We start from the raw sequence: 25,921 nt of genomic DNA, 5'->3' as shown, positions 1-25,921 counted from the left end.
CAGTGTTGTCCTTACACAACCCTTTGGGCACAGTCAAGGACATGTTCAGAGAATGTTCCAGTGGAAATCTGTCAGAGAGTGGTACCCTGTGACTGCTAGTAAAAATATATTAGATTACACTATTAGTATTCAAGCCCTTAGTCCCTGACAGTTGCCTTATCACCCATATTTAAATATTTGCCCCTTTGCCTACCAAGACTGCAAGAGACGGTGTGTGTGTGTTTGTGTGTGTGTGCGTGTGTGTGTGCGTGCGTGTGTGTGTGTGTGTGTGTGTGTGTGTGTGTGTGTGTGTGTGTGTGTGTGTGTGTGTGTGTGTGTGTGTGTGTGTGTGTGTGTGTGTGAGAGAGAGAGAGAGAGAGAGAGAGATGAACGAACAATGTGGGGGCCAGTTCTGCCCATACACCATCGCTCTCAACAGTTTCAGCAAACACTGATAAGGGAAGTTAATTTTTCCCAAGGAAGCTGCTCGTTATTACTGTCCTGTTGTCTAGGAGACTGTCTGCCTCTGCCGTTGCCTGAGTGGCACCTTACCTCCTCCTGGTCATGAGCTGTCATTGTGTTGCATTATAGATTCTTGGCAAAGAATCCTACTTTAGCAATTGCATAAATTCATTTATAAGTGAAAACTGCCCCATGCATGTTCCCAAAATATATTAATATTCATGAAAAAAACCGACCTTTTCATGGCTCTGTGGCTGGGAAACTGATTGCGTTGTTGCATATGTAATTCACATATTTAAAATTTTGAATTGTACTGGTACTGTAATATTCGATTTCAAGCTGTTGTCCCCTGTGACTATTTTGTTGATACTGTTCTTACTTTGCCCTTTCAATATCTGTGGGCTCTTTTGGTAATTCAGTTGGCTAATTAAGATTCTGGTATTAGGTTGATATTAACATGACTATGTGTTTCTGAAAGGAATATTTGTCCTCTCAAAAAAAGAGTAGTATAATGTAGGTTGAGGAACCTAATCTTTATTATTCAACCAAGGTTAATAATTTAAAATAGTATTTGTAGATGTCATTATAGTAAACTTTAGGCACCGGGAATAATATTTGGAAGACTATTCAGGCTTCTGCTTGAAATTGTGGGCATTCACAGAAGTAATGTCAAGCTTCACTGGTATTAGTCCAAATCTAATGATTTTAAATAGGCTATTTGTCAGCGCAATAGCGTGTAATTCCAACACTAGGGTCTTGCTTAACCGGTGCTTCATTCCTATTGGACAGTGGCTGGTGGACACTAAGTGCTGAAGAATCTTTTGTTCAAACACAAGAAGCGCGCTGTAAATCAGTCCCGGCATTGCGCAGTGGATATGGATGTGGACGCCTCGTGCGCTCTGATCTTTGGCGCGGAGAGGCTGCACTCAGCGGCGCGCAAGGTGGCCAAATGAATCACCGCCCACCCGGCTCCTCCAGCGTGCAATGGCTTAACAGAAGAGACATGAGTGTCCGAACGGAGGACAACTTCAGCTTGTGCCAAAGGGCCCTTCAGATCGTCACGGAGCTCTGTCTAGCGGGGCATGTAGATGGGGAGAAATGCTCGGCTATATTTCCCTTGGAGAGCAACATACAAGGTAAAGGGAGCGCAGGTAAATAGGTCAAAAGCAACGTTTTCTTCCTATCCCTCTCCTTAAAGCTTGCATCCCTCTTGTGTCATGGTTTGGTTCCTCTGGCGTCAACCTGGTGCACAAGGTTGTGTGAGAATGATGAGTTGAACAGTAAAATGCGTGTTAAGTTCAACTTCAGCCTACTCAACTTTCCCCTTGAAGCGCTGCAATATAATCATATAAAATGCGCGACTAAGTATAGGACTAGAATAACTTCTATGGGAAAACATGTTTAAAATGCTTAATAATCCTGGAGGTTGTGCTGTGTCCTCATGTCGCTTTGAGCTACGCTCAACAGGTGAAACATCTGTGTCTGCAAAGGGAAAAGACTGCACCCGTTGCAGCATCAGTGTATGCTCGTTTTCCCATGTCATTGTGCTTGGTTCTGGCGTGTGCAATCTGATGGTGTGATAGTCTGATTGTGTGTGTGACTGATAGCTTGTTGAAAGAGGAGATGTGTTCTCAGTGATCTTGCCTTCATTCACTCCACCATGCGCCAACTGACCGGCATGTCTGAAATTAGTCATACTGTTGGCTACCAGTTCGTGCTCTAAACATAGATTCCCTTCTGTCAAATAAACCCATTTATTTGCTTAATAATGTCTCTCTCATTGATTTGGCGAAAGTAATGTTGTAGCCTTTTCATTTTATGGTAAGGCTTGGATAAGATGTTGAAACAGTTCTAAATTCTACATATGTTTTTTGTAGAGTTTACCATAAATAATAAGCTATATCGTAACATGTCATTATTCCCTCTGGGTTGATGTGAGGTAGCAGTGTTGTTTCTGATGCAATAATGTCTCTGATTTTGAGTAAAAGCCTAACAGATGGAAATTCAATTGGTCTGTCAGTCAGTCTGTCAGTCAATCAATCAGCTAGATTGCATTTATTGCAGTAGATTGTTGCTCTTCTAAACTAAATTGAGTTAAATCCGTGATAATTACAACACAGTTACATAATGTCTTATATTACTTGAAGTGATAACTGCCTAGGCCTACAGAGCTTGTGTAATTTCCATAACTACACTTACATTTGCAAACAAATTCAAATGAACTGTAAATCTCAGCAGTCTAGCATGCCTGTTAAAGTTATTAGCCTGAAAAAGAAATACATGTTTTTAGTGTCACGTCATATAAAGTGGACTGATTGTTGCCTATAGATCTGGATTCTTGTTTTCATGTAGGCTTTGGCTTTGAGATGGTGCACCACAAAGCATAAGTGTCCTTGTGAGAGTGAATGAGCAACAGGAGAGGGAATAACACGGAGACAGAACACAGCAAAGAACATGACATCATGCAGTAATATCAGTGAGAAAGGACATATCTCCTGTACATTGCAATCCACACACAGGCGTATACTGTCCAACTTTATTTATAAGAAACCATACAATTGTGTAACATGCACACAATGGAATGCATAATGCATTTTGTAATAGCCCGAGGTAAATCTTAGTTTGTGCATAAAGCCTTGAACCAATATATATAGTTGTAGAAGAAGGGGTTGTGGTTTCTGAAAGTTGATTTGTCAACTTGATCAAATATGGCCATGAAGAGCTATTTGTCTTTCCTGTCCATGTGAATGTCTTGCAATGACGCTGTATGACTTTCTAACTTCCTCTGATCTTTACCAAACTAGGGCATTTGCAGCCTCCTCTTTTACAGCTTGCTTTCTCTCTTCTCTTTTTTCTCTTCCATGTTTGTCTGTCACGCTCCGTCCATCGCTTGCCCGTCCTCTCTCTCCCTCTATCTGTCACTGTTGATCTCTATGGTCGCTCGTAGACATCTCTATCAGTCTCCTTGCTGTTGTCGTGGGTTTCTGTGGACTCGCCCTGTTGGTAGTCTCTCTCTTTGTCTTTTGGAAGCTGTGTTGGCCCATCTGGAGGAGCAAGGCCCTCTCGTCCCACGTCGACAATGGCCCCCGTGTCGGGCTCCCTGAGGCCCCTCCGCCAGCCCCCCTGCCCGTCACACCCCTCCACAAGGTGGCACCGATGGAGGAGGAGATGAAGCCTGTGCCAGTGGTGAAGGTGAACGGGCGTTGCAGCTCTGTGAAGCTGCTAGAGGCGGCCATGAAGATCAGCCAGACATCCCCAGACATCCCTGCTGAGGTGCAGACGGCTCTCAGGGAGAGGCTGGGCCAGCAGGCCAAGATTCAGAGGCAGACCACCGACCCCACCTCGTCCTCCAGGTAACATTATTGGACTTCTCCCAGAGTAGTGTCCCTGTCACTTTCCTGTCTCTTGGTCTTAACATTCTGTTGGTGTACATTTTTGGTTGCACTGGGTCCAAGGATTTCTGTGTTATGTTGTGTCATATGCATGCACAGAGCTGTGCACACCTATAGTGAAGGCAGTGGAGGCTGCTCAGGGGAGGACGGCTCATAATAATGGCTGGAACTGAGCAAATGTAATGGCATCAAACACATGGAAAACAATTTGTTTGATATATTTGATACCATTCCACTTATCCCGCTCCTGCCATTACCACAAACCCGTCCTCCCCAATTAAGGTGCCACCAACCTCCTGTGAGTGAAGGTTATGTACATGATGCTTTCAAGCAAGTGACAGGTGGCATAAAGTGGCAAATGATGACACTTGATCTGTACACATCAAGTATGGCCATGACAAATGTCAAGACATTTCAGGAGAATTTGTGACGAATTACCTTAAAATGGCACAACACGTGCGAACTGGACGCTCAGTAGCGTCCAGTTCTCCTATGGTGCTCATCAACGGGGCGACAGCACGCCCCCTTGCTCCTCACACACACAAAAACCCTGTAATCACCCCAGGCCACGTCTTGTGTTGGGCGGGCGTGAGTCACGCTGCCATGGCAACAGCGGTAAGCGACCCCGGTAATGAAACAATCAGCTCCTCGTCTCTTTGTTTTCGGGGACTGTGTTTAAACGAGCACGTCTGTAATTAGCGCCACCGCAGGTTGAGAACTGATGTGCTGCGAGGCACTCGTCCTACTGAGACTCACTGAGCAGCTGCACTCCATCTCCTGCAGGAAGCCATTATTGACACTTGCTTTAGTTTGTCATTAGGAAAGTTGATGCAATTTATCGAGCCTGGCACTTTTCATGAATTACACACTGACGAAGGGGGCAGACAGAGCTAATTAAATACAGTGGGGCAAAAAAAGTATTTAGTCAGCCACCAATTGTGCAAGTTCTCCCACTTAAAAATATGAGAGAGGCCTGTAATTTTCATCATACGTACACTTCAACTATGACAGACAAAATGAGAAAAAAAATCCAGAAAATCACATTGTAGGATTTTTAATGAATTTATTTGCAAATTATGGTGGAAAATAACTATTTGGTCAATAACAAAAGTTTATCTCAATACTTTGTTATATACCCTTTGTTGGCAATGACAGAGGTCAAACGTTTTCTGTAAGTCTTCACAAGGTTTTCACACACTGTTGCTGGTATTTTGGCCCATTCCTCCATGCAAATCTCCTCTAGAGCAGTGATGTTTTGGGGCTGTTGCTGGGCAACACAGACTTTCAACTCCCTCCAAAGGTTTTCTATGGGGTTGAGATCTGGAGACTGGCTAGGCCACTCCAGGACCTTGAAATGCTAATTACGAAGCCACTCCTTCGTTGCCCGGGCGGTGTGTTTGGGATCATTGTCATGCTGAAAACCCAGCCACATTTCATCTTCAATGCCCTTGCTGATGGAAGGAGGTTTTCACTCAAAATCTCACGATACGTGGCCCCATTCATTCTTTCCTTTACACGGATCAGTAGTCCTGGTCCCTTTGCAGAAAAACAGCCCCAAAGCATGATGTTTCCACCCCCATGCTTCACAGTAGGTATGGTGTTCTTTGGATGCAACTCAGCATTCTTTGTCCTCCAAACACAACGAGTTGAGTTTTTACCAAAAAGTTCTATTTTGGTTTCATCTGACCATATGACATTCTCCCAATCTTCTTCTGGATCATCCAAATGCTCTCTAGCAAACTTCAGATGGGCCTGGACATGTACTGGCTTAAGCAGGGGGACACGTCTGGCACTGCAGGATTTGAGTCCCTGGCGGCGTAGTGTGTTACTGATGGTAGGCTTTGTTACTTTGGTCCCAGCTCTCTGCAGGTCATTCACTAGGTCCCCCCGTGTGGTTCTGGGATTTTTGCTCACCGTTCTTGTGATTATTTTGACCCCACGGGGTGAGATCTTGCATGGAACCCCAGATCGAGGGAGATTATCAGTGGTCTTGTATGTCTTCCATTTCCTAATAATTGCTCCCACAGTTGATTTCTTCAAACCAAGCTGCTTACCTATTGCAGATTCAGTCTTCCCAGCCTGGTGCAGGTCTACAATTTTGTTTCTGGTGTCATTTGACAGCTCTTTGGTCTTGGCCATAGTGGAGTGTGAATGTTTGAGGTTGTGGACAGGTTTCTTTTATACTGATAACAAGTTCAAACAGGTGCCATTAATACAGGTAACGAGTGGAGGACAGAGGAGCCTCTTAAAGAATAAGTTACAGGTCGGTCTGTGAGAGCCAGAAATCTTGCTTGTTTATAGGTGACCAAATACTTATTTTCCACCATAATTTGCAAATAAATTCATAAAAAATCCTACAATGTGATTTTCTGGATATTTTTCTCTCATTTTGTCTGTCATAGTTGAAGTGTACCTATGACGAAATCTTTTTAAGTGGGAGAACTTGCACAATTGGTGGCTGACGAAATACTTTTTTGCCCCACCGTAGTGTCTCATCACTTTTAGGATTGAATCTCCCTCAGATGTTTTTGCAAGCTTTTCATCTAGGGGAAAAAATAACATAAGGAAAGATTCAAAGAAGGGGAGGACTTGTTGTACAGTGCCATGCGAAAGTATTCACCCCCATTGGCATCTTTCCCATTTTGTTGCCTTACAACCTGGAATTAAAATGTATTTTTTGGGGAAATGGAATCATTTGATGTACACAGCATGCCTACCACTTTGAAGATGCAACATATTTTTTTATTGTGAAGCAAACAAGAAATAACACAAAAAAAACTGAAAACTTGAGTGTGCATAATTATTCACCCCCCCCCCCCCAAAGTCAATACTTTGTAGAGACACCTTTTGCAGAAATTACAGCTGCAAGTCTCTTGGGGTATGTCTCTGTAAGCTTGGCTCATCTAGCCACTTGGATTTTTGCCCATTTTTCAATGCAAAACTGCTCCTTCAAGATGGATGAGTTCCCCTGTTGTACAGCAATCTTTAAGTCATACAACAGATTCTCGATTGGATTCTGGTCAGGGCTTTGGCTAGGCCATTCCAATACATTTAAATGTTTCTCGAGTGTTGCTTTAGCAGTATGCTCAGGGCCATTGTCCTGCTGGAAGGTGAACCGCCATCTCAGTCTCAAATCTCTGGAAGACTGAAACAGGTTTCCCTCAAGAATTTCCCTGTATTTAGCGCCATCCATCATTCCTTCAATTACATTTACATTACATTTAAGTCATTTGGCAGACGCTCTTATCCAGAGCGACTTACAAATTGGTGAATTCACCTTATGACATCCATTCTGACCAGTTTTGAAAAACATCCCCGCAGCATGATGCTGCCACCACCATGCTTCACTGTGGGGATGGTGTTCTCACGGTGATGATAGGTGTTGGGTTTGTGCCAGACATAGCAATTTCCTTGATGGCCAAAAAGCTACATTTTATTCTCATCTGACCAGTGTTCCTACTATATGTTTGGGGAGCCTCCCACATGCCTTTAGGCGAACACCAAACGTGTTTACTTGTTTTTATTTTAAGCAATGGCTTTTTTCTGACCACTCTTCCATAAAGCCCAGCTCTGTGGAGTGTACGGCTTAAAGTGGTCCTTTGGACAGATACTTCAATCTCCGCTGTGGTGCTTTGCAGCTCCTTCAGGGTTATCTTTGGTCTCTTTGTTGCCTCTCTGTTTAATGCCCTCCTTGCTTGGTCCGTGACTTTTGCTGGGTGGCCCTCTCTTGGCAGGTTTGTTGTAGTGCCATATTCTTTCCATTTTTAATAATGGATTTAAATGGTGCTCAAGGTTTCAAATATTTTTTATAACTCAACCCTAATCTGTACTTCTCCACAACTTGGTCCCCTCTACTTGGTCTTCATGGTGTCGCTTTCTTGGTGGTGCCCCTTGCTTAGTGGTGTTGCAGATTCTGGGGCCTTTCAGAACAGGTGTATATATAGAGGTCATGTGACAGATCATGTGACAGATTGCACACAGGTGGACTTTATTTAACTAATTATGTGACTTCTGAAGGTAATTGGTTGCACCAGATCTTATTTTGGGGCTTCATAGCAAAGGGGGTGAATACATATGGACACACCACTTTTCAGGTTTTTATAATTTTTTGAAACAAGTATTTTTTTTATTTCACTTCAAAAATGTGTACTCTTTTGTGTATGTCCATTACATGAAATCCAAATAAAAATCTACTTAAATTACAGGTTGTAATGCAACAAAATAGGAAAAACGCCAAGAGGGATGAATACTTTTGCAAGGCACTGTATATGATTGAAACGTATGATCAGTAGAGCTGATGGCAGGTCTATCATCATGTTACTGTTTATATCTCTTGAAAGTATGTTTCCCAGTGCTCTGAGTAAGACACTTAAAAACATTTTACTGCAGTGGGCTAAATCGGGGACACAGTGTTTTTTGGTAGTCTTATACAAATCTACTTTGAAACAAAAGTGTACACCTCACACACATGGTTATAGGCTTAAAAAAAGACAACTGTACCATGTCAGATATAGAGTTGAAATGAATACAATTTGGAGTTGCATCCCAATATTACACTAAATATATACACATTGTTGAAGACTGAAATATAACAAAACTGTTTGACAAAGAAACACCATATTTTCAGCTGTTCTTTTAATAATGTTTATTAATTATGAAATTATGAAAAATAGTAATAACATTCCACCCATGAGGCCACTAGGTCATTTGACTACAGGAAAGGGCTACGAATATCTAAATATGTATGCATCAGTTCGGCTGAATCTGAAGCACAAATTTTCAATACAAATCATCATAATCACAACACAAGTAAGGACTGCATCTATAGTACACCCAAGTAATTAGGAATAATTTGATGATGATACACTGCATGAAGCATCCATTTTAGGAGACGTGGACAACATATTAATGTGAGATGAGGTGGGAGGAGATGCTTGTTGTCACTCTGGCCTTCAGGGCAAATCTATGAGGCTTTGCAAACATGTGACTTGCAGAGCAGGTGATTACCATGGAGAAGAGCAACAGATACATTCTGTTAACATCGATCCTCTCCAACAGCTACATCAGTATTCACTGCTCATGCATTGTGCAGACACACTCTAAACAAAGGCAAGGGCAAATTCAGAGAGAGAGAGAGAGAGTCTTGTACAGAATGTACTAGTCTACTCTAATTGTGATTTTCAGACATACCTCCACCAATCATCTCTGATGAAATGTTACAGAACAGTGTATATCAGTACATCACATTATCATATGTTACATCCATGCACAGCGCCAGGTGGTATGAGATTAGAGATTTGTCATGCTGTTTTATTACTGTACAACATTCTTCCCTATGAGAGATTTTGATTGGTTCCTTTTTTACGGGCGGAAACAGAAATCTCTGAGACATGCGAGAAGTACCATTTTTGGGGGGGCTCCCGAGTGGTGCAGCGGTCTCAGGCACTCTATCTCAGCACTAGAGGCGTCACTACAGACACTTCATTGTAAATAAGAACATGTTCCTAACTGTCTTATCCAGAGCAACTTAAAGTAGTGAATGGATACATTCTTGTACTTTTTCCTCATACTAGTCCCCCCTGGGAATCAAACCCACAACCCTGTCATTGCAAGCACCATGCTCTACCAACTGAGCCACACAGGCTCAATGTGAGTATTGAGACTGAGAGCCAATCCCTGATCCTGTAAGATTGAGAAAGTGGAGGATATAAAATTGGTTATCTTATGGAAAAAAATAATGAATGTGGCTCTGGAGAAGAAGTGTATGTAGGGAGAGGTAGAGAAAGAGAGAATGCTTTTACTGGAGTTGGGATGGCAGGCCTGCTAAAACTGATTCTGGGTCAGGGCTGACACAACAGAGAGGAATCTGTGGGCAAATGTGGATGAAATCCGCCAGCCTCCTCCATTATCAACACTTCCAGTGTATACTATTCATCCTCTTGGATGCCGTTCACTGAATGCTGTAGGAATCATGGGAGGTTGTAAATTGATGTCCCTTGTCTGAAATAATAGGACTCACAAAGTGTCCTTCACAAAGAACATTGTGTCTTATTATGTCCCAGAAAATGTGTTAGAACATGCAAGCACGTCTTCATATGAGGTTTGAATATAACGTGATGTTTTTTTCATATCCCATATGTGTTGTGTTTCCCAGATTTGTATATTTTGTACCAATACTAACTGCGTCAGATTACTGTGATCTTCTTATTGGCGTCAGTAGGGGGGAGGGGGGGGGGGTTGGTTATCAGTTGCTAGGTGACAACCAGGAGAAGTACAGAGCAGTGGTTTGCTCAAAAGTATGTAAGTTATTATCAGTAGATGGACCTGGGCTCAAGGTATCTCAGGTAATGTTATTTTCCAAAAGAGGTCCTGTGAAAAACTCCCTCAGTCACGTAGCTCCGTAAGAGTTCAATCATAAAGTAACTCCCATCACTTTAAACCCAAAGCCGGTAACATCTTTCTCGTTAATGCTGAGAGAATAGCTTAACAACATTAAAGTATTAAAAAAAATGTACAACAAACATTTTCCTATCAACAGTAATGCTAGAATTACAAGAAGAAACAAGGAATTGTAAAAACACTTCTGAAGAATAGTAAACTAGTATCATCAACATGAAAAAATAATTGCAGCCGCACACACAACCATGCATCTTTTGTCTTATGGATGCTGTTGGTTTCCAACATTTCAATAAGAGTAAGATCAAATAACTTCTCTCTCCTGAATCACTAGCTATGCTTCCTTTAACTGTTTCCTTAGATTTTTGTTGTCTACATTTAGAAAGTTTGCATAGAAAATAGAGAAGACAATTGCCTGCTACAGTACGTTTCCATTGAAATGTTTTGTGTTTAGAAAAAAGCTGGACTTAATGACATCTGCCCCCCCCCCCCCCCCCCAGAATGGCGAATAAAAATGAAGTGGTTGAAGTGTTCAAATTATCCATTTAGGAAAATTGGTGACAGCTTGTATGCCCTCCCACCTATCTGTTTCATGTCTCAGGTAGCCCGCAAAAGCAAGCATGAATAGAATGTAGGAAATTACTAATATTTGCTGTATTCTCTGTATTCTCATTTGCCAATGTATCGCCAAAGTCCATGCCATGGTGAAATTTGCACTCGTAGACAATTGGATGGTGATACTTCCATCCAGCCAACCAGAAAAACAAGGCAACGCAATTCAGGAATTCTTGAAAATCAGAACAATCCTTGTCCTTGCAAAGAAACATTTGAATATATGAAGGTAGATTTAGCCAGCAGTATGCATTTACAATCAAATTTGGAGTGGAGTTTTAAAGTTCTGTGATGTCATCACGTGTCGCACATACCTTAATTTATTCAAAAAACACAGTTTCCATTATTATTTGTCGCAATAAAGTTAAGAAAAATCCACCCTGTCAAACAGATAAAAATGTTGCCGATCTTTAGTACATTTCCATAGCTGTTGTTTCCATTACACGTATCAATGTTGTTGTTTTTGTTGCAACATTGCTTTTGTCTAATAACCCTGGGTCAATGGAAACCTCCAGATTGAAAGGTACCAGAAACCATAGATGACTGATGTCCTTTTTCAACAGGCACAATTCATTCCGCCGCCATCTGCCTCGCCAGATGAACGTGACAAGTGTGGATTTCAGCATGGATACGATCCCCATCCGCCAGTCGTCCACCGTAAGCATCGGCCGCATCAAGCCTGAGCTCTACAAGCAGAAGTCTGTGGACTCCGAGGACGGGACCCAGGAGCCGGTGGAGACGTGCGGTAAGCTGAGCTTCTCCCTGCTCTACGACTACGAGGAACAGGCGCTGGTGGTCACGATCCTCAAGGCCCTGGAACTGCCGGCCAAGGACTTCACTGGCACCTCCGACCCTTACGTCAAGATCTACCTGCTGCCAGAGAGGCAGAAGAAGTTCCAGACGCGGGTCCACCGCAAGACGCTCAACCCCACGTTCGACGAAGCCTTCTGCTTCCCCGTGGAGTACGACCAGTTGTGCAACCGCAAACTGCACTTCAGTGTCTACGACTTTGACCGCTTCACCAGCCACGACATGATCGGCGAGGTGGTGGTGGACAACCTCTTTGAGCTCTCCGACCTCTCGAGGGAGGCAGTGGTGTGGAAGGACATTCACGCTGCGACCACGGTGAGTGGGCTGGGCCTCAGCTAGTTGAGATAGGTGTAGTACATGGAGGATATCAGTATGTGTGGAGATCACTGGATCAGTGATCTCCACAATTGATTGCTCTGTAAGTCGTAACTGTTAGTCGCTCTAGATAAAAGCACCCGCTAAATGACTAAAAAATGATAGTGCAGTTTAATCTGAGCCCACACACTTCTTACTCCTCGGTATCGTTATCACAGTTTGTTTACTCAACAGCTTCTGTTTATGAATATTATTGTGTGTTTTGGTGGTATTTATTGTGTCTGATGGTCATGGAGATGGATTAATGGTTAATTAATCAGTTGATCTCTGAACGGTGTACTGTGGAAAACAGAACAAGAGTGGATTAACTGGAAAGGCAGGTTTAGGTGGGTTTAAAGACTGGGTTCTTAGCCATTGGAGGGGGACAGTCTGGGCATTAATGCAGTTAGCCCATGTCAACAGTCATGGTGTTTACTTCAACGTGTAGTTTGTCTCCAGGAAGTTTATACTGTTTGTGTTACATAATGTTTACTGTGTGCTGTGAGGAAATTACACGTTCAAAAGCTTGAGCATCCATACAGACATCAAGTTCACTGCTACTTTGACTGTTGTTGATAGTGTTGAACATGAGAGCTACAATTGAACTCGGCTATTGAATATAATGTGAGACTTCTTTTAAGCTTGCCGACAGGATAGAAGAAAAATTAAGCAATTATTGTAAATATTCAAGGATCTATTTTGTCTCCCAACATTGTTGTTGATTGTTAGACGTATCTTTTGTCTGGTATTCGGTTGTTATTTATGTCCATCTTGGGATAATTTTCTCTCACCTTCCAGCATTGATTTTGTTGATACTGTCTCTAGACAATTAAATTGCCTGAATTGCCGTCCAGAGGGGAATGAGGATAAGGATGATTGAATGGATATTGACTCATAGCAAATGCAGTTTGCCATACATTTTATTTTGACAGTGTTTCATTCCACCTTTTTTAATTTAGATTAATGAGAGTCCTTTTAAAAGTGTCTTCCTTTATGAAATGTATTTGGAGTACAGTACAAAGTACTGTGTACTTTGTGTTGCCTCCTTCCTTGAATTCTCTCTAAAAAAAAGTATGCAACTACATATGAACAGAAAAAACACAAGAAATTAGCCTAATTCGAAAAACCCTCTGTATTTACACTTCAAGCAATTTTCTATTTAATGTGGAAGCAAAATTGCAGGAAAGTAATTTGCCACAACAAATGACATTACATTCAGCTGAAGATTAGTATGTATTGTATTTCAGAACCTAATTTCCCTGGGCTAGATTAATGTCTTTTTATGCATGTGACCTTTTGTGTCAATAGCATGGGTAGAAACATGGCAGGGAAATGAGAGGGGTGTCAATGCCTAAAACAACCTGTGACCTGCCTATGAGGGTCACGGTTTGATAAGACGTTGAGTTTTTCCCGCCTTGCAGCTTTTTGTGTGGGTGTCCATGCTGAGATTGACAGTAGGGGACACAAAGGCAGTTGGACCCCACAATGGTTAGGTGGGTGGGGGTGGTGCTTTGGAACACACCATGGATGGAGGGCTGGGGGGGTATTGACGCTCTGTTATGACGTGCAGAACATCTGCTGAATGGCCAGAGGAGCTGGGTTTGGGAAGTCCTATTGCCTGTATGTGAGAGCTTCTAGGACTGGGAAGACATCCTCTGTTTCACATGTTACATTGTTATTGTGAAACTCCTGCATGTCAATACATTGATGACACTGGAAGACTTTGCGCAAACATATCTCAAGTAAGGATTCTTTCCATGGAGAGCAACTCTTATGCCACCCTTATTCTAAGTGTATTTTTATATGGTGACATTCTGCAGTCTTAGCACTAACTACAGTCTTAGCACCTTTTTTTCTATCTAGAACCTAAAACAGTTATTTGGCTGTCCCCATAGGATAACCCCTTTGAAGAACCTTTTTTGGTACCAGGTAGAACCCTTTTTGTTCCAGGTCAAACCCTACTGGGTTATATGTAGAACCCTTTCCCCGGAGAGTTTTACATGGAACCAAATAGGGTTCAACCAGGAACCGATTAGGGGACAGCCAAAGAACCCTTTTGGAACCCTTTTTTGTAAGAGTGTATGTAAACACACATCTGTGCACGAGTGAGATGCCTCCCAGTCAGTCCTCCTTTGTTCACTGGTTGGCCAATCAAATCTTATCTCTGGAGTGCCACCTTAAGGGACTTTTTATTGACTCCGATTCGGTATCAGTACAATCACGCCACGTCAGTACATCGAGTAATGTTCTTCTCTTTCAAGTCAGACCATCTGAGGCTCTTTGCTCAGACTACAGTAGTGCTCCAGTCTAAACTGATCCATAAACACATTGTATTGAGGTGGATGCCTCGTCCGGACCCGCAGAAGGCAACTAGGAAAGCTGCCGTTACCGTCAATATTAATCGCCAACGTGCGATCATTGGACAACAAACTAGACAAGGTACGATCACAAATATCCTACCAACGGGACATTAAAAACTGTAATATCCTATGCTTCACGGAATCGTGGCTGAATGACGACATGGATATTCAGCTAGCGGGATACACGCTGCACCGGCAGGATAGAACAGCACACTCCGGTAAGACGAGGGGGGCGGTCTGTGCATATTTGTAAACAACAGCTGGTGCACGAAATCTAAGGAAGTCTCTAGATTTTGCTCGCCTGAAGTAGAGTATATTGTGATAAATTGCAGGCCACACTACTTGCCTAGAGAGTTCTCAGCTATACTTTTCGTGACTGTTTATTTACCACCACAGACAGATGCTGGCACTAAGACCACACTCAGTCAGCTGTATAAGGAAATAAGCAAACAGGAAACCACTCACCCAGAGGCAGCTCTCCTAGTAGCCGGAGACTTTAATGCAGGGAAACTTAAATCAGTTCTACCAAATCTCTATCAACATGTTAAATGTGCAACCAGAGGGAAAAAAATCTAGATCACCTGTACTCCACACACAGAGATGAGTACAAAGCTCTCCCTCGCCCTCCATTTGGTAAATCCGACCACAGCTCTATCCTCCTGATTCATGCTTACAAGCAAAAATTAAAGCAGGAAGCACCAGTGACTCGGTCTATAAAAAAATGGTCAGATGAAGCAGATGCTAAACTACAGGACTGCTTTGCTATCACTGACTGGAACATGTTCCGGGATTCTTCCGATGACATGGAGGAATACACCACATCAATCACTGGCTTTATCAATAAGTGCATTGAGGACGTCGTCCACACAGTGACTGTACGTACATACCCCAATCAGAAGCCATGGATTACAGGCAACATTCGCACTGAGCTAAAGGGTAGAGCTGTATGGGAGTATGCCTTATGATTAACGAGACGTGGTGTGATCATAACATACAGGAATTCAAGTTCCTTCTGTTCACCTGACTTAGAATTCCTCACAATCAAATGTCAACCGCATTATCTACCAAGGGAATTCTCTTCGATTATAATCACAGCCGTATATATTCCCCCCCAAGCAGACACATCGATGGCCCTGAACGAACTTTATTTGACTCTGTGTAAACTGGAAACCACATATCCTGAGGCTGAATTCATTGTAGCTTGGGATTTTAACAAGACTAATCTGAAAACAAGACTCCCTAAATTCTATCAGCATATTGATTGTGCAACCAGGGCTGGTAAAACCCTGGATCATTGTTATTCTAACTTCAGTGACGCATATAAGGCCCTCCCCCACCCTCCTTTCGGAAAAGCTGACCACGACTCCCTTTTGTTGCTTCCAACCTACAGACAGAAACTAAAACAAGAAGCTCCCGTGCTCAGGTCTGTTCAACGCTGGTCAGACCAATCTGATTCCATGCTTAAAGACTGCTTCGATCACGTGGATTGGGATATGTTCCGCATTTTGTTCAACAACAACATTGACGAATACGCTGATTCGGTGAGCGAGTTCATTAGAAAGTGCATCGGCGACGTCGTAACCACAGCAACTATTAAAACATTCCCAAACCAGAAACCGTGGATTGATGGCAGCATTTGCGGGAAACTGAAAGCGCGAACCACTGCTTTTAACCAGGGCAAGGTGACCGGAAACATGACCAAATACAAACAGTGTAGTTATTCCCTCCACAAGGCAATCAAACAACCTAAGCGTCAGTATAGAGACAAAATAGAGTTTCAATTCAACGGCTCAGACACAAGAGTTATGTGGCAGGGTTGACAGTCAATCACGGATTACTAAAGAAAAACCAACCCCGTCGATGTCTTGCTCCCAGACAAACTAAATAACTTATTTGCTTTGAAGACAATACAGTGCCAACTTATTTGCTTTGAGGACATTACAGTGCCACTGACACGACCCGCTACCAAAATCTGCGGACTCTCCTTCACTGCAGCCGACGTGAGTAAAACATTTAAACGTGTTAACCCTCGCAAGGCTGCAGGCCCAGACGGCATCCCCAGCCGCATCCTCAGAGCATGCGCAGACCAGCTGGCTGGTGTGTTTACGGACATATTCAATCAATCCTTATCCCAGTCTGCTGTCCCCACATGCTTCAAGAGGGCCACCCAATGGTTCCCAAGAGGCTGAAGAAATTTGGCTTGTCGCCAAAAGCACTCAAACTTTTACAGATGCACAATCGAGAGCATCCTGTCGGGCTGTATCACCGCCTGGTACGGCAACTGCTCCACCCACAACCGTAAGGCTCTCCAGAGGGTAGTGAGGTCTGCACAACGCATCACCGGGGGCAAACTATCTGCCCTCCAGGACACCTACACCACCCAATGTCACAGGAAGGCCATAAAGATCATCAAGGACAACACCCACCCGAGCCACTGCCTGTTCAAACCGCTATCATGCAGAAGGCGATGTCAGTACAGGTGCATTAAAGCAGGGACCGAGAGACTGAAAAACAGCTTCTATCTCAAGGCCATCAGACTGTTAAACAGCCACCACTAACATTGAGTGGCTGCTGCCAACATACTGACTCAACTCCAGCTCACTTTGATAATGGAAATTGATGTAAAAAAATCTATCACTAGCCACTTTAAACTATGATCACACAGTCCAGACGACTGTGTGATCATGCTCTCCGTAGCCGACGTGAGTAAGACCTTTAAACAGGTCAACATACACAAGGCTGCGGGGCCAGACAGATTACCAGGACGTGTGCTCCAGGCATGTGCTGAACAACTGGCAACATGTCCCGGATTGAGTCTGTAATACCAACATGCTTTAAGCAGACCACCATAGTCCCTGTGCCCAAGAACACAAAGGCAACCTGCATAAATGACTACAGACCTGTAGCACTCACGTCCGTAGCCATGAAGTGCTTTGAAAGGCTGGTAATGGCTCACATCAACACCATTATCCCAGAAACCCTAGACCCACTCCAATTTGCATTCCACCCAAACAGATCCACAGATGATGCAATCTCTATTGCACTCCACACTGTCCTTTCCCACCTGGACAAATGAACACCTATGTGAGAATGCTGTTCATTGACTACAGCTCAGCGTTCAACACCATAGTACCATCACAGCTCATCACCAACCTGGGACTAAACACCTCCCTCTGCAACTGGATCCTGGACTTCTTGACAGGCCGCCCCCAGGCGGTGAGGGTAGGTAGCAACACATCTGCCGCGCTGATCCTCAACACTGGAGCTCTCCATGGGTGCGTGTTCAGTCCCCTCCTGTACTCCCTGTTTACACACGACTGCATGGCCAGGCATCACTCCAACACCATCATTAAGTTTGCTGACGACACAACAGTGGTAGGCCTGATCACCGACAACGACGAGATAGCCTATAGGGAGGAGGTCAGAGACCTTGGTGCCAGAATAACAACCTATCCCTCAACATAACCAAGACTAAGGAGATGATTGTGGACTACAGGAAAAGGAGCACCGAGCACGTCCCCATTCTCATCGACGGGGCTGTAGTGGAGCAGGTTGAGATCTTCAAATTCCTTGGTGTCCACATCAACAACAAACTAGATTGGTCCAAACACACCAAGGCAGTTGTGAAGAGGGCACGACAAAGCCTATTCCCAAACAGGAAAATAAAAAGATTTGGCATAGGTCCTGAGATCCTCAAAAGGTTCTACAGCTGTAACATCGAGAGCATCCTGACCGGTTGCATCACTGCCTGGTACGGCAATTGCTCTGCCTCCGAAAGCAAGGCACTTCAGAGGGTAGTACGTACGGCCCAGTACATCACTGGGGCAAAGCTGCTTGCCATCCAGGACCTCTACACCAGGCGGTGTCAGAGAAAGGCCCTAAAAATTCTCAAAGACCCAGCCACAGACTGCTCTCTCTACTACCGCATGGCAAGCGGTACCGGAGTGCCAAGTCTAGGACAAAAAGGATTCTCAACAGTTTTTACCTCCAAGCCATAAGACTCCTGAACAGGTAACCAAATGGTTACCCGCACTATTTGCATTGTGTGCCTCCCCCCAACGCCTCTTTTACGCTGCTGCTACTCTCTGTTTATCTTATATGCATAGTCACTTTAACTATACATTCATGTACATACTACCTAAATTGGCCTGACCAACCAGTCCTCCGCACATTGGCTAACCACCCGCCAACCCCTCCTTTTACACTTCTGCTACTCTCTGTTCATCATATATGCATAGTCACTTTAACGATTCCTACATGTACATACTACCTCAATACGCTTTTTTCCGCCCTATTGGTTAGAGCCTGTAAGTAAGCATTTACGTCTCCACCTGTTGTATTCGGCGCACATGACAAATAAACTTTGATGTGATTCCTCACGACACTAAAACCAAAAAAGACCATTACTTTGGGGATTTTCACTAAATGTAATCCATAGAATTGGTCCTTTGAAGGAAGAATTGTTGACATATTTGACATTTGTATCAGGTTGTTAGCTAGCTAGCTAATGAGGTAACATGACTGAGCAAGGTGTTTACAGTAGTTTAAGAATGGCCCACAACTTGGGGCCCTTTCATCTGCTCCGGTGTTGCCGACGCATGCCAGATCATTGCCTGTAGCGCCGGTAATATGGGTATGGCAGATTTTTTCTAGGCGCTCTGGTGCTCCCAAATTAAAATTAGCACAGCAGAATATTTAGAAGTGGTAGCGCTTTAAAACCCTTAATGTGACCAATCACAGTCCTCATTTTACTCATATTTTTGTACATCCTGCAAAATCACTAGACAAGGGCGACCATTTTGAATACACATTCACTCTGCTGGTAATGCTTACAAATTCGATTTGTTCTAGTTTTGTGATGAATTACCCATTGTAAGAAAATCTATATGTTCTCTCTCAGTTGAGGACACCTCTGGGTGTTCATACTTTGTCTAAAGCAATCTGGGCTAATTGCTTTCCTAAAAGAGTTATTCTACAGCAACAGTGCCCTTTCCTTGATGCAGTGTTCCCCTTGTCCTTTCTCCAGGAGAGTGTGGATCTGGGGGAGATCATGTACTCTCTATGCTACCTGCCCACAGCAGGTCGGATGACACTGACTGTCATCAAGTGCCGGAACCTCAAAGCCATGGACATCACTGGATCCTCAGGTAACAACCACAAAAACAATACAAAACTCGCAGCCATTTAGGCTGGGCTTTAAAACACGATGGTTCTCTGACTAACAATGAGGGATGACTGTAAAGCTCTAAAGGAGCAAGTAGCGAATCAGAAGGCATAGTTGCGTGAGGCAACATGCTGTGCCTTAGATAAGAGTAGGCAGGGAGATACTTCTTCCATGTGTTGTCATTGTTTGTGGTGAAATTGTAATAGAAGATACCTTGTCAAAAAAAGAACACTGAATTTAGCCAAACTCAATAATTGAATGTTGCCATCAGTAGCTGTGCATGGATAAAATCGCTGAGCAAGCCAAGCCAGTAAAAAAAGCCATATTACAACCTGTTGTGATAATGGCATTGTTTGCTCTATAACCCAATCATTCATGCGCCGCCATGATATTCAAGAAGGCCGTGACAACAGTCACACAAAAAATTAAACTACACATATGTTAGTGTCGTCATAAAACCGGAGAGCAACATCTGTCCGGTGAAGTCCACAAAGCAAATGTTGCATGTAACAAACAGTTATCACCTACAGCATGATCAAGCAATTTAATGTTTTCGACAGTTAAGAAACAACTACTGATTTAGAACCACGGAGTTACCGCAAGTCAGCACAAAGACAACGGGAGCACTGGCTCCGATATTCCAGCACCATTTCAACTGAAACATGTAAACATCATCCAATCAACAAGGCTATATATGCTTAGTTTAATATACTGAAAACAAACTTAAAGGAACCAAAAACAATTTAGTCCAATCAATGTTTCTAAATATCACGTGGCAGTCCATGGTATGTATTTCTGTCTGTGTGTGTGTACGTGCATGTGCGAGCAAGTTAAACAAAACAGTTTGACTCACCCTAGTTGTAGACTAGTTGTAGACTAGTTGAACGCCAATTAGGGTTGATTGGCAGGAACCCAGTTACCGAGATTTACCCCCGAAGGATGGAACATTTGAAAAATACAGCAAAAATATGCAACCCTAACTCCAATGCCATCCTCCTCTCTTTCGTGTTGGCAAAATGGTCTATGGATCTGTCATAAAGTACACTTTTAATTTTTGTTTTCATAGGCTACCTAGCTAAAATGTTTGCTAGCCTAACTTCCTAGCATTGGCAGCAATGAACCAGCTATGTTAGCTAGCTAGTTAACCGGAGCCTACTAGGCTACATATTGAACTTCAATAGTATCAGGTTAGTGGCACAACATACTCATTTATAGTTCGATCAAAATCGCCTTCATAATCAGTGGCCTGTACAGAGTCCAAATCCCCATCTCCCCAACATATTATAGTCTTTTGGTCCAGACAGCATCAGAAACATGGGCTACACATACTGAGACAGAGAGGTGCTGCTTTCCTATCTCGGATGATTTCTCCAGTGAGATTCAGCCACTTGTGAATTGACAGAAAAATATGAAAACACAGAGAGAGAGAGACGGAAGAAGAAAATATATATATACACTGCTCAAAAAAATAAAGGGAACACTTAAACAACACAATGTAACTCCAAGTCTATCACACTTCTGTGAAATCAAACTGTCCACTTAGGAAGCAACACTGATTGACAATAAATTTCACATGCTGTTATGCAAATGGAATAAACAACAGGTGGAAATTATAGACAATTAGCAAGACACCCCCAATAAAGGAGTGGTTCTGCAGGTGGTGACCACAGACCACTTCTCAGTTCCTATGCTTCCTGGCTGATGTTTTGGTCACTTTTGAATGCTGGCAGTGCTTTCACTCTAGTGGTAGCATGAGACGGAGTCTACAACCCACACAAGTGGCTCAGGTAGTGCAGCTTATCCAGGATGGCACATCAATGCGAGCTGTGGCAAGAAGGTTTGCTGTGTCTGTCAGCGTAGTGTCCAGAGCATGGAGGCGCTACCAGGAGACAGGCCAGTACATAAGGAGACGTGGAGGAGGCCGTAGGAGGGCAACAACACAGCAGCAGGACTGCTACCTCCGCCTTTGTGCAAGGAGGAGCAGGAGGAGCACTGCCAGAGCCCTGCAAAATGACCTCCAGCAGGCCAAAAATGTGCATGTGTCTGCTCAAATGGTCAGAAACAGACTCCATGAGGGTGGTATGAGGGCCTGACGTCCACAGGTGGGGGTTGTGCTTTACAGCCCAACACCGTGCAGGACGTTTGGCATTTGCCAGAGAACACCAAGATTGGCAAATTCGCCACTGGCGCCCTGTGCTCTTCACAGATGAAAGCAGGTTCACACTGAGCACATGTGACAGACGTGACAGATTCTGGAGACGCCGTGGAGAACGTTCTGCTGCCTGCAACATCCTCCAGCATGACCGGTTTGGCGGTGGGTCAGTCATGGTGTGGGGTGGCATTTCTTTGGGGGGCCGCACAGCCCTCCATGTGCTCGCCAGAGGTAGCCTGACTGCCATTAGGTACCAAGATGAGATCCTCAGGCGGTTGGCCCTGGGTTCCTCCTAATGCAAGACAATGCTAGACCTCATGTGGCTGGAGTGTGTCAGCAGTTCCTGCAAGAGGAAGGCATTGATGCTATGGACTGGCCCGCCTGTTCCCCAGACCTGAATCCAATTAAGCACATCTGGGACATCATGTCTCGCTCCATCCACCAACGCCACGTTGCACCACAGACTGTCCAGGAGTTGGCGGATGCTTTAGTCCAGGTCTGGGAGGAGATCCCTCATGATACCATCTGCCACCTCATCAGGAGCATGCCCAGGCGTTGTAGGGAGGTCATACAGGCACGTGGAGGCTACACACACTACTGAGCCTCATTTTGACTTGTTTTAAGGACATTACATCAAAGTTGGATCAGCCTGTAGTGTGGTTTTCCACTTTAATTTTGAGTGTGACTCCAAATCCAGACCTCCATGGGTTGATAAATTTGATTTCCATTGATAATTTGTGTGTGATTTTGTTGTCAGCACATTCAACTATGTAAAGAAAAAAGTATTTAATAAGAATATTTCATTCATTCAGATCTAGGATGTGTTATTTTAGTGTTCCCTTTATTTTTTTGAGCAGTGTATATATATATTGTAATGAAACAGGCAGGGAGCAGGTCTCGAACCCTCGACCTCCTAGCCCGAGGTCCGGCGCACTATCGACTGTGCCGCAAAAGCATGCTCGTGCGGCAGGGTCGATTTCTGCACTTACAAACCCATGGTCGTTATATATATATAGAATTTATTGGTCAAATATTTGGGGAAGCCTGGCTTCCCTTGGCATCCATGAATACACCCCACTGGTTGCCATTACCTGCAATCTACACGACTGACTTCATGGAGATGCTATTTGTGGCACACAGATCCCTATGTAAAGGTTTCCCTGCTCTGTGACGGACGGAGGCTGAAGAAGCGGAAAACTACCACCAAGAAAAGCACACTGAACCCGGTGTACAACGAGGCCATCATCTTTGACATCCCCCCAGAGAACGTGGAACAGGTCAGCCTGTCCATCATGGTGATGGACTACGACCGGTGAGTGAAACCATACAACGCAACACCCACAATTCAACACATATGGTGTTCATAAGCATGCTTGTACAGTACACATGTACACTGAGTATATAGAACATTAACACCACCTGTTCTTTCCATCACATAGATTGATCAGGTGAATCCAGGTGAAATATATGATATCTTATTGATGTCACTTGTTAAATCCACTTCAATCAGTGTAGATGAAGGGGAGGAGACAGGTTAAAGAAGGATTTTTAAGCCTTGAGACAATTGAGACATAGATTGTGTATGTGTGCCATTCAGAGGCTGAATGGGCAAGACAAAATATTTAAGTGCATTTGAACAGGGTATGGTAGTAGGTGCAAGGCGCACCGGTTTGTGTTAAGAACTGCAATGCTGCTGGTTTTGTCACACTCAACAGTTTCCTGTGTGTATTAAGAATGGTCAACCACCCAAAGGACATCCAGCCAACTTGACACAACTGTGAGAAACATTGAAGTGAACATGGGCTTCCCTGTGGAACGCTTTTGACACCTTGTCGAGTCCATGCTCTGACGAATTGAGGCTGTTCTGAGTGCAAACGAGGGGGGTTGCGACTCAATATGAAGGTGTTCTTAATGTTTGGTATACTCAGTGTATATAGTCAACAAACAATAGCATTTTTTAAAACATTTGCATCAAAGGAGGAAGGAGTAAGGTTCTAACTTTGAGTTGAACTTGAACTTCATCAACAGAACTTTTCACTCAAATCCTGCAAGCGTCTCGAGACAATATAATCATGACCACTTACCAGAATGCTCAGGAGCCACATAATTCACTGTAATTACCAAACCTAGGTTTAGAATTATTTCATCAAACTAGCACTCAGCTTTTAGGTGTCATATATTTTTTGTGCACTCAAAATATTGTGTGTGTGTGTGTGTGTGTGTGTGTGTGTGTGTGTGTGTGTGTGTGTGTGTGTGTGTGTGTGTGTGTGTGTGTGTGTGTGTGTGTGTGTGTGTGTGTGTGTGTAATGTCCACAGGGTGGGCCACAACGAGGTGATAGGTGTGTGTCGGACGGGGCCAGATGCTGAGGGCCTGGGGAGGTACCACTGGAACGAGATGCTGGCCTACCCACGCAAGCCCATTACGCACTGGCATGCCCTGGGAGAGGTAGAGGACTGTTCGTTTTTTTCCTTCAAAGTAAGAGGTGCAAGTCAATTGCAGGACTTTCCAGAGCTCCCACAATGCTTCGCTGCATCACTCTGGTTTTCTGAGAGAGCAGATAAAGCCAGAGGTTTTGCAGCCAATCATAGAGCTTGTGGAAATAACCCTGTCAATTTCAACAGAAATGTGTAATAGTGCAGCATGACAAAGACGCAAGGATGTTGTCTGTACTAGAACAAAGACCAATTTGATTCTAGAAACTTAAGGGCTAGTTTGAACTAGAATTATTTAAAGTAATTGGAGAGTTGGTGCCTTGATATCCACCAAGGATGTTTGGATGGGGTCACTAGCTTAATTATTTACGTTGTGTTCCCATAACTGGGGACCGCATATTATTGTGGTGGGCCATCCCTTTTCATTGCTCTTCAGAAGTAGTAAAGAATGTGAGTTTTAATAGCACAATCTATAAACAGTCTATGAACACAAGACGATATCCTTGAAAAATGCATGAATCATTCCAATCTTTATTTTCCGGAGAAATCCTTATTGACAGACGAGTAGTTGAATTTAGACCCATTGGTTGCATAGGGGAAAGACTTCCCCTTGTGGTTGTGCATTAAACAAAGAGCCTTGTCGTTCTATTTAGCTTGAACAAAGAAACAAGAATTGGAGGAGTACTCACCCTATAACATGGCGTTCCTCTAAATCTAAAATACTTGTAGGATAAAAATCTATTGTTAATGCTTTCTTCAATCCAGGTACTTTAGAACATTGATATTAAAACCCAAACCAATAGCATCTTTGGAGACCTAGCCAACTCTTGTTGAACTAACCCTTGTTAATTGTCTGTTTTGTCCACAGTGGCCAGGAAGAGCGACAAGCTTTGAGAGCCAGGGGTCCTGTCCTTCCCCCAAACCTCCACAAACTCCATAGGAAATACGAATAGAATCATATGATCTGATAGCAGATTAAGTAGATGTGTACAGCTGTAGTAACCACAATTCTGTCACTTAAATATAGAAATGTCCAGTGCCAATGTCCGACTCATCCAGATGACAGCATTATACATTACCATTCAAGTTTGAGGTCACTTAGAAATGTCCTTGTTTATAAAGAAAAGCACATTTTTTTGTCCATTAAAATGACATCAAATTGATCATAAATACAGTGTAGACATTGTTAATGTTGTAAATGACCATTGTAGCTGGAAACGGATGATTTTTAATGGAAGATCTACATAGGCGTACAGAGGCCCAGTATCAACAACCACCACTGTGTTAGCTAATCTAAGTTTATCATTTAAAAAAGGCTTCATTAAATAGTGCCTGAAAAACACCAGTCTCAACATCAACAGTGAAGAGGTGACTCCGGGATGCTGGCCTTCTAGGCAGAGTTCCTCTGTCCAGTGTCTGTGTCCTTTTGCCCATCTTTAATGTGTTATTTTTATTGGCCAGTCTGAGATATGGCTTTTTCTTTGCAACTCTTCCTAGAAGGCCAGCATCACGAAGTCGCCTCTTCACTGTTGAAGTTGAGACTGGTGTTTTGCGGGTTCTATTTAATGAAGCTGCCAGTTGAGGACTTATGAGGTGTCGGTTTCTCAAACTAGACACTCTAATGTAATTGTCCTCTTGCTCAGTTGTGCACCGGGTCCTCCCACTCCTCTTTCTCCTCTTTCTTTATTCTGACTAATGATCAATTATTCTTTTAAAATAATACATTTGGATTACCTAACACAACTTGCCATTGGAACACAGGAGTGATGGTTGCTGATAGATATTCCATAAAAAAATCTGCCGTTTC

General features: G+C 43.4%; 1 protein-coding gene across 3 annotated transcripts; it reads left to right on the top strand.

Annotated features, from left to right (window-relative positions):
• Window positions 1-1,333: 1,333 nt before the first annotated feature.
• LOC135515795 (synaptotagmin-10-like) lies at window positions 1,334-25,076 on the top strand. 3 transcript variants are annotated; one of them, XM_064939534.1, is made up of 7 exons: window positions 1,334-1,577; window positions 3,389-3,794; window positions 11,405-11,966; window positions 19,392-19,512; window positions 22,822-22,993; window positions 23,998-24,127; window positions 24,983-25,076. In XM_064939534.1, exons 1-7 carry the CDS (start codon window positions 1,391-1,393, stop codon window positions 25,052-25,054), a joined length of 1,650 nt encoding a protein of 549 aa, XP_064795606.1. In that variant the 5' UTR covers window positions 1,334-1,390; the 3' UTR covers window positions 25,055-25,076. The 3 variants fall into 3 exon arrangements, with proteins under 3 accessions (XP_064795606.1, XP_064795605.1, XP_064795604.1); XM_064939533.1 differs by having other exon boundaries at window positions 1,391-1,592; XM_064939532.1 differs by having other exon boundaries at window positions 1,391-1,592; window positions 23,998-24,157.
• Window positions 25,077-25,921: the final 845 nt, after the last annotated feature.

This window comes from Oncorhynchus masou, chromosome 27, assembly GCF_036934945.1.
Source record: "Oncorhynchus masou masou isolate Uvic2021 chromosome 27, UVic_Omas_1.1, whole genome shotgun sequence".
Lineage (NCBI taxonomy): Eukaryota > Metazoa > Chordata > Actinopteri > Salmoniformes > Salmonidae > Oncorhynchus > Oncorhynchus masou.
The sequence above is the reverse complement of the archived record's forward strand: the minus strand, read 5'-3'. Positions and strand labels throughout refer to the sequence as shown.